This window comes from Cottoperca gobio, chromosome 4 (assembly GCF_900634415.1).
Source record: "Cottoperca gobio chromosome 4, fCotGob3.1, whole genome shotgun sequence".
Classification (NCBI taxonomy): domain Eukaryota; kingdom Metazoa; phylum Chordata; class Actinopteri; order Perciformes; family Bovichtidae; genus Cottoperca; species Cottoperca gobio.
The window spans coordinates 9,345,383-9,354,715 of record NC_041358.1 but is presented as its reverse complement, the minus strand read 5'-3'; the positions used below and the strand labels follow the sequence as shown (position 1 = coordinate 9,354,715).

General features: G+C 38.3%; 1 protein-coding gene across 1 annotated transcript in view; it reads left to right on the top strand.

Annotated features, from left to right (window-relative positions):
• The first annotated feature begins 8,639 nt into the window (after positions 1–8,639).
• The window catches only part of fetub (fetuin B), a 5,557-nt gene continuing 4,863 nt past the window's right edge, over positions 8,640–9,333 (top strand). Inside the window, exon 1 of the mRNA XM_029430190.1 lies at positions 8,640–8,870. Coding sequence (XP_029286050.1) covers positions 8,655–8,870 — 216 coding nt within the window. The 5' untranslated portion in view covers positions 8,640–8,654. The remainder of the gene's footprint in view (positions 8,871–9,333) is intronic.

Genomic DNA, 9,333 nt, shown 5'->3' with positions numbered 1-9,333 from the left:
AATAAGACTAAAGGTTGTCTGTGTCAGAAGCGTTCTCTCTTACTGGAAGAACTCTGTTTGATCTAGGTGAGCAGTGGAGCCTATGTAGAGAGTCCAGGAGGCAGGATGTGGCACGTATTACACCACAGTCCCATAGCCAGTTCATAATGTGGTCATAAACCACAGAGACTGACTGATTTCAGCCTTTCCCGATAGAAATTCCCAAATGGCATTTTCATATTCATGGAAAGTAATTACAATTTATCCTGTGGGAACCATGAATGTCTGTAAATAAGTGTGTGCTTATCCATCTACCCATTGTTGAGATAATTCACTCGATAAAGTATAAACTTGTTAGCTCTTGAAAAAAGGTCCGGAGATAAGCAAAATTATTGGGATTCATCCTCTGGTGACCTTGAATATTTGTAGAAAATCTTGTGGCAATCCATCAAACAGTTCCAGAGGGACAAAACAAATAGTGAAGTGACGGAAGTCACACCCTTACCATCGCTAAAAAGGTGTGTATACCCTAAATGTGGAGTACGCCAATAGTTCAGCTTAATTTCTAAATTTCATTGACATTCTTCTTCTGTCTCTTTTTCTGTTCCTTCTGTCAACAAGCAGATTCTTTTATTTAATAACCATCGTTGTTCACCTGCCAAGCCACTTGATAATTGCTCTCTTTACGCTGTTTGCCACAGTCTTATTAGCCTCTCCTCTGTGCATTGCCACCATCTGTTGGGTTGGTAATTTTGGGGGTATAAATTAAGAGTAAGAGTAATGCTATTCATTTATCCAAAGATTCTTAGTCTTTGATCATTTTACAAAGCCATTTAATGTGTTAAACCTGGTGACCCACAGACCACAGTCATTGTACTGCAGTACTGTAACATCAGTGGTCTTTTGATCGAAGGAAGTTTGAATGCCTTGACGCTATTTCTTTCACAGTGTTTTCTCTGTTCCGTCCCTTCTTGTTTGCCACAGCAAATGTAGTATTTTTTAAGAAATGGCAACAGTTTAGAAAGTGAATGTATAATCCTTAAAGTCAACAAAGATGCACTTACCCACCTCAACCTCTCACATAAGAACCTAGACAGGACAAGTTTAAGGCACGACAGTTTAAATACTGGCAGGCTCCAATAATAAAAGGTTCCCGAGGGACCACTGTAAAGACCGCTTTCATTGTGCCCCCTCAGCTGTGAACATTAGCGTAGCGGACTCAAACAAACAAGTAGACTTTTCCAGCTTCAGCTTAATGACCCGTAGCACAGAACTCATGGTGCTGGTGCAGAGAAAGAGAGAAGGCTACTGCGGTGATTGTTTATTGGCCTCCTCTGTGAGTCGGTCATGGCGGGCCATAATGAGCTGTGATGAGGCTACGTGTGGAACAGCATGCAGGTTAAGATACTTATCGGAAACGCTGTTTGCTGCAGCTTTGATCTAATGTGGCGACAGCGGCATGATGGATGAGCCACTTTCGTCTCCTTGTCTAAAAGTCCTGAACACCTGGCTTAATGGGAGCCATTCTGACCATGTTACAAATGATGTGACACTGACAAATGCCTGCACACAAGCCCACACTTTTCCTTTTTTGGCTTGATGCTTAAATCAAAGAGGATTGATTACGTATGACTGCAACCTTCTCGTTAATTAAGAAATAGGTCAATTAAAAAAAGACATAAGTGGAGTTCAAAAAACTTTCTTCCCAACTTCGTGATGTTTCCCATGCCCACATAACCTGTTTTGTAAATAAAATAATTCAACTTTGAATTTCAACCCCTCCTCTGCCTTTTGAAAGCCTGCCTGCACTTGACACCTACAATCAGTTGTTTGTGTTTTACAAAGCCTCGCTCCAGCACAGAATTGGCTCCTGTAAGCTTGACGCCTCTCACATTTGTTGTCCCTGAATAGTGCTTTTACCACAACACCTTTTATCAGTAATTGAAATGTCAAAATTACCACTTGAGGAGGCCAATTTAAATCTAGAAAAGTGCTCCCAAAACAACTGTTGATCCTGTTAAGTGGTTTGTATCACACATAAAGATCCTACCACATAAATCATTTGTGTTGGTGATTTAAAACCTGCCATAATGATGAAGTCATGATTATATTATTATATTGCACAAATCAAGCTTTGCTGGTTAGAATTGCCGCTGTATAATGTGGTAGACATAAACACACACATCATATTCCGATAAATATCATTACATCTGTGGTTATGTCATTTAAACATTGACCATGGCCCCTCCAAAGACAAACTTTAAGACTGTAAGTGTTTTTGCGTGTCATATGGTGACCCTGTCGTAGCCACAGGCCACAGCTGTATTTCTGGAGGATGGTCTGCGTAATAACAAACATCAGGGTCTCATATGACAGGAAGAAAAAAGGAACCTCTGCTTATTGTAATAATGTCACAGAACATAGGGTTTATTACACTTCCAATATGTTTTTAATATCAGTAGACAACCTGTCTGACCTTGTATTTCTGCTTTCCAGGGTAATATATCAGGAGGAAATATCACCAGGATCTCTGACAGAAACTAAACAACTCATGGTGCACTGTGGCTGTGTTCCTGTTGTGTGTAGCATGGCCTAAGAGTGATAAACATCTAGCCGCATGTATTTACCTGGTGTATTTTGGTTCCCATCATGATCTGTCTGCCAGCTTTTCAAGATTTGTTACAGGATTTTGTAAGTAAGCACTTCCGGTTCCCTCATCTCAAAGTTAATAAGGTTTTCTGAATGGGTTTTTGGTTAGATACCTGAAATAAGGATGGTGGTGAACACAAGCTTCATAGATTTGAACATTGTGTCCCATAATATGAAATATGTCAGTAAATACCCCACGCGTGAATTTTTTAAGCTTTTACGCGTCTTAAAAAAGGCGGTTGCCAACAAGTGGCTACATGAGACGTTATCATGTCCAACACTCGTCCGCTTTTAGCTTAGTGGTGGAAACGTGAAGTCATGTGACCGTGGCGTAGTTTGTTCATTGCCCAACATTAGCTTTTTAGTTCTGGCGATTGCATTTACACTTCAAAAATCATAAAAGTGTTTGCATTTGGGAATATTATCTCGCTGAAAGAAAACGTGTGTGGGTATCTAAAATGTTTGTTTGCCACTGAGCTAATTTTCTGCAATAATGCAAATAATTGGCTTTTTGTGGAGGGAACCAGTGTGATGCTAACTTTTGGGTCGGACTACAAAAATACGTAATTCCTGCAGAAATCTGACAGGAGTTTCAGGTAATTAATGGTGCACACATTAAATCTAAATGGGATATCTGTTCTGCTGCTTGTGATATCTGCTGCCACTATGCCAGAAATAATGCTGCAAGAATAATAGTCTGAATAGAACATTAAAGAATAAAGGTGGATCTATTGTTTACATAATAGAGTTTCAGTATCACTAGCAGTGTAAGAACTGACCACTTTGCTGTAATCGATCAGTACCGAGTAACATATCAGTCCCAAGTAACTGTAACTATGCATAACAAACTATGATGTATGTATCTTTGCTTTATAGGTAAGTAGTATATAACCAAAGTTACGTTAAAATCAACTCCATTCCAATAAATACACTACGTGTAGTTGCCAGCAATTTAGGAAAGTTTAGTAAGTTTCAGTCTACTTTGGATAATTGTTTGCCAACACGATGATTGACCTGTTTTATATCTGCTATCCTGGGAAAGACTTTACAAATTCCAATTTTTCAACACTTGGCTAGAATAGGAGCCTTGTCACACCAGAAAGTGACACAACAAAGTTCATTAATGCGTCCTCACAAAGTAGGAAGTGCTCGGAGCTTGGTGAGTACTCGCAGGGCCAGTTGGTGGACAGCATTGATGTCACTAATGGGACAATAACTTCACAGTGTGTTTACATGAATATGTGCCACAGAACACATTTGTGTCGTCTGTCTATTCACTTCCAATAAAATGGTCACACTAAGTTCACCATTAGCCATGAGCCATGAGGTGTGTAATTTGGGACATTAAACTGCAGTCGGTGAGGTCATCAGTCTTTTGTTTGTCATGGAAAATCCTATTTCAGGCCTTTTCCTCTAAACTGTTGTTCATCCTCCCACTTAAGGGCAGCAGTGTAGACTTAATTTGGAATTGAACTTTGAAATGTAAAACCCTCCAACATGGTTATAAAACGTTCAAAATCATTCAAGAAATCCAGATAATGCTAGCAATAATATAAACGCTGTCTACGTTCTATGTTAATCAGAGTTAGGGTGAGGATCATTACTATAATTGCAGAAAAAATGGCTTTTTGAACATCTTTGTTTTGTTGTTACATTATAATTCAATGTCAGCACGACTTTATAGACAGTACTTTAACAAAAAGTATAGTCTTCACTTTCAAAATGTATTCATATTCATGCACACACCCAAGAACGACTCAGTAGTGCAATTTAAGGACGGAAAAACTACTTTCTTTGTTTTAAGTCAACATGTACATTTTACCAACCCCTATGAATTATTCAGGCTCTCTAAGGTCATTAAAGTGCAGCCACACTGCTTTTTATGGGTTCAGAGGTGAAATACTCCTTATCAAGAGACAGTTCTGCATTTAAAATGTACTTCATCAAAAGTAAACAAGTATTAGTAACTTAAGTGACAATTAAAAGTATTTACTATAAGGAGTGATTTCTGTAAGTCACTCCATAAAGGAGTTTACTTTTAACATGTTAAAGGTGCATTAATCAATATGTGGCCATTAGGAGGCATAAAAGCTCCACAAGAAGCTGACAGATTATACTTATTAAGTTACTGTGGCTAAAAGTAGCTTTTTTATATTTCCTGCAGACACAGATAATTCATTTGGATTCATATCTTGTCCAAATGATAAATCCAATATTCACTCTTCTTTTAGCTCAGAAAAATGCTTTTTAGTTGACTTATACAGTTCCCTGCTATTGAAAACAAGTGTTATGAGTAGTGGAGTAAGGGTAATATTGGCTTCTGAAATTTAGATGTTTAAGTTTCCAAACATGGAAAAGTACAAGTACCTACTGTACGCTTTGATACAGAACTCAAGTTTTTACTCCCACTGTGTCTTCACTCCAATGAAATGTCACAGCAGGTGTTTTGTCACTGAGCTAATAGAGGACCTCTGCATGACTTTGCTGATTGGTAAATATACATTGTCATACCCATTTTTCACACAAAAGATATACAAAGACCACCCATAAGAGGTTAGCACGTGCGTACGTGTGTGTAAGGGATGGTCTTGACATACTGTATAGAGCACTTAGTGAACTGTGCTGTATGTCCTTGAGGGAGCACTAGCCCACCAGCACAGTGAACACTTGATCCCAGAGGGTCAGCAGCACAGAGCAGCGATGGGAAACAACAGCATGTCATCTAATGTACAGCTTTGTTCAAAATAAAGGCTCCTATTACGCATGTTCCTTTTTCTTTAACATTATGAATGGTGGATAGGTGTCTATTTACAAACACTGTTTTGGTCAACTTTAAAAAGTGTTTAATATCAGTGCACAAAGTATATTTATAGCATTTGTAATAATTGTCATATTTGTCATATCCCAAATCATAATAACTAAAAAAGGTGTATTTATGTGCTGGAGTAAAGCGTGTGCTGATGTAAGATCATGTGGTTCCTATGGTTACACTATGGGTTAAATAGAAACGCATGCATAAAATGATTTAATCCTCCCCCTCCCTACTTCCATTGGTTTGTCTTGTCTGTGCGATAGCTATGTCCTTATACTGTAATCCTGTTTTTATTGTTATAATCTAAATGGAAATCTATATCCATCCGTCCATCCATGCATCCATGCATCCATCCATCATCCTTATTGGCGTAGGAAACAGGACGGGTATACACCTCTACAGATATGAAAAATGTATACAATTTTCTTGAAGTACTAAAATATGAATTTTGAATGCAGTACAACTTCTTAATCACATTTTCCTTCTACATTCATCAATTTATTTCCTCATTTACATTTTTGGACGAGTCAAAAAAGATTGTTTTCTTATTGTGCAAAGCCAAATTTGGCAGTAGAGGATGATGATGCACCGAAGTTTGCGTTATTTTACTTTCATCTTTATATAGTTGAAAACAGTAACCCACCTTTTGCATTATGTAATAAACCACAACAAGTGAGACTGAAAATAATCCAAGTCTGACGCAACTTCCACTGCAGCGTTACCTCAGACGTGTAAAAAACATATAAAGTACCTCTGTGTGAGTTAAAGCAAGTGTCAGTTGTTGGTCTGATACAAGATACTGTAGCACCACCTTGTGTCTTATTTAAGACATGAACTGAAGTGTTGGACAAGTGGAATTGTTAAACCTGTTGTAACGCTAAATGCAAAATAAGGATTCATAGCATTATCACATGCCATGCAACAATTGTGGAGATAAGTGGTAGAAGATGCATTCAAGTGTTAAAAGTATGCGGTGAGCAGCAAGAGTTTTCAAAGATTATAACTATTATTGTCAAATAAATGTAGTAAAATAAAATGTTTCTTGGAAATGTTGTTGCGTAAAAGAAGGATAAAATAGATATACTAGTACATATACAATAATTTAACAGTGCAGTCTGTCAGTTCCTTTTAGGTTGAGACATTTCCCTCTGCACCAATGGATCAAACTTTTAAACCAATATATCGACAAGCGTGGCTAAAATGTAACACTAACGCTACACGCAACCCTAACCTGTGCCCCTTTTAACATGTTCACCTTTGCCCCATACAATCCCAAAGTTATCACAGCCAATAAACCTGACACGCTAACAAAGGAAAAATGTATTTAAAACAGGGACATTTAGGGCTTTTTGATCCACATCCCTCTGTTATCATCTGAGTAATAGTCCATGTCAATGCCCTAGAAGTCATTACTCCACCGCATTTCACTCCTCCACCCTCTGACTAATCAAGAGTCTCACAAATGGAACAAATACCACGCTTTACAAAGTAACGTTATTCACCAATGCAATTAACCCCATTCATGCAAATTTAAGTTTGTTCCACCTTGAAAGCGGAGATCCTGACTTTTAAATGTCAATCTTCACCTCCACTGACTTGGGTTCAACTCATGTAAAGTTTTAAACTATGTCTGCAGTTTGTTATTGACACCTCACCTTGACTTGCAATCTGTTTCTACAGCAAACAGTCATTTACTCTTATTTGAATTTGTACATTTGAAGAAAAGCACGTTTGACACATGGCATTCTCTTGCATAAGATCTAATATTTTAAGTTGAATTACTGTGTGTTTATTTCTCTGAAAACAAACGGCATGTTGTAACAAAAACTCAAACTAAATGACATGGCATGTTGACTTGTGGTTTGGAATACATTTCAGGCACAATAAAGTTACTTTTTTAAATTGCTCAACCTGAACATTCAAGTTTTTCTAATTATTTGACTCATCTAATGTAATCTTTGTTCATAATTTCAAGCAATTCATATTAACATGTACTGTAAGGGACGTTGCGTCCAAACAGTTTTTTGTCTTACGTAAGTTTACCTAGAAGTTGCTAAAAAATATCGATTTTGAGCCTTGCTATTCCATGGATTGTTTATTTTGTCGGCAAAGGTCAAATGTTTCACTATCACCGCAGTGCCTTCACCTACAGCAGTAAAGTTACATCTCGTTCACCTCAGTACCACAGAACAACTTTAGAAGTTCAGGAATGTGCTGAAGCGTAATATACCTCTGTTCATGCCCTCTACATTTTATGCAAAACCTCTTTGGTGCAAAACCTGCTTTTTAAAGTGGTATATAAATAAATAAAATAAACGTAAAACGTGTGCACGCCTCCATAGCTGGCAAAGTTGGGACAATAGAAATAGAATGAGAGTAGAACGGACATTGCCGTGGTCATGTAACCAGTTCAAAAGGGAATTGCACTCAGCGCTGTGCTTTGATCATAGAACGAGTTACATGGTCACAATTCTTTGCAATTACAATGTTACGCAATATTATTTTTTTCTGCTACACAGAAAAATGGCCACCGTTGTGACCATCCTGCAATGTTGATTTGAATGAGTGTCTGTTTTACTCTCATTCTATTTGTATGGTTGGATCTACACGTAAAGGCTACGGCAGCTACTGAGATACGAGACCACAAGGACTGTGATTGGCGATTGGTGATAAAGTGATACAATTAAGGCGTATATGCCCCTGAGGCGTCAATCCATTTAAAGTTGACAATGGTGACCTGATACATTATCTACTGGAGCTGCACAATGAGCACTGTGGTTGAATAGACTTCTAAGTACTCTCATTATGACCACAGTGTTATCACGCCTTGTACTTGTTGGTGTGAGGAATCAGAAGCAAGAGTGGATCAAATGGGATCAAGTGACTTCAAGCCCACTCACCGTCCCTATTGATCCCAGGGGCGAGACTGCAGGCCCGATTATCTCCCTACTGATAAGCTGTATTGTGCAAGTCATCACAATAGCTGATTGGTGGGCAGTTAGATCAACTGATGCAGCATTCCAGGTATGACCTGGGGTCAATGGTTATGTTTACCTTAAAAGAAAGGAGGAGCAGGGATTTTGTGAGTGTGTGTGGGGGAGGCTGTGCTTCCGGTAAACAGTAGCAGAATATAAAAGGTCGCCCCATCCCTCATTTCTCTGAACAGTCCATACGTGTTTTTAAGAGACAGACAGAGTCGACCCAGACCTTAACCATGAAGCAGTGTGTGCTGTTGTCGTTGTTGTTGGCGTTGGAGTGCGTGCACATCCAAGGTGCACCGGTGGAGCACGTTGGCAGGGAGCAAGGGTCGTGTGAAGACGCGCAGGCAAAGATGGCTGCAAAAGTCGCTCTCACCGATATCAACCAGGACCGGAAGGAGGGCTACATCTTCGCTCTGCACCGCCTGTCCAACGTGCACGTGACCCACCATGTGAGTCCATAAGAAGACATCATAATTGAAGTTAAAAGAAAGTTTGATTATCGCCCTACTTATCTTTCAAAATGGGGTTAAAATCTGTCAAAGCACTTTACATGTGTGTGACCATCAGATACCTTTGATATTAACCTTCTTCAAATATGTACCTTTTGTTTTTAAAGTGAAGAACTTGAGTACCGACTTGCCATCTTTTAAAGAAATATCTTTATGAGTAATTCTCAAGTTTGTTTTCATACAAGTAGACACACCAATAACCTCATAATAATAATGTACATCCTCAAATACCGTGGAGTCCAGTTATAGCAGAATTTGTACTTACAAAATCACATTCAAAAGGGCTTTGATTGTATTATTTATTATTTATTATAATTATATAATAAGTATGTTAATAAGTATTATAATATTTTGTATGGAATAATCTTGATTTTGTTTTCAAGTTTCAGTTATCTTGAGCAGC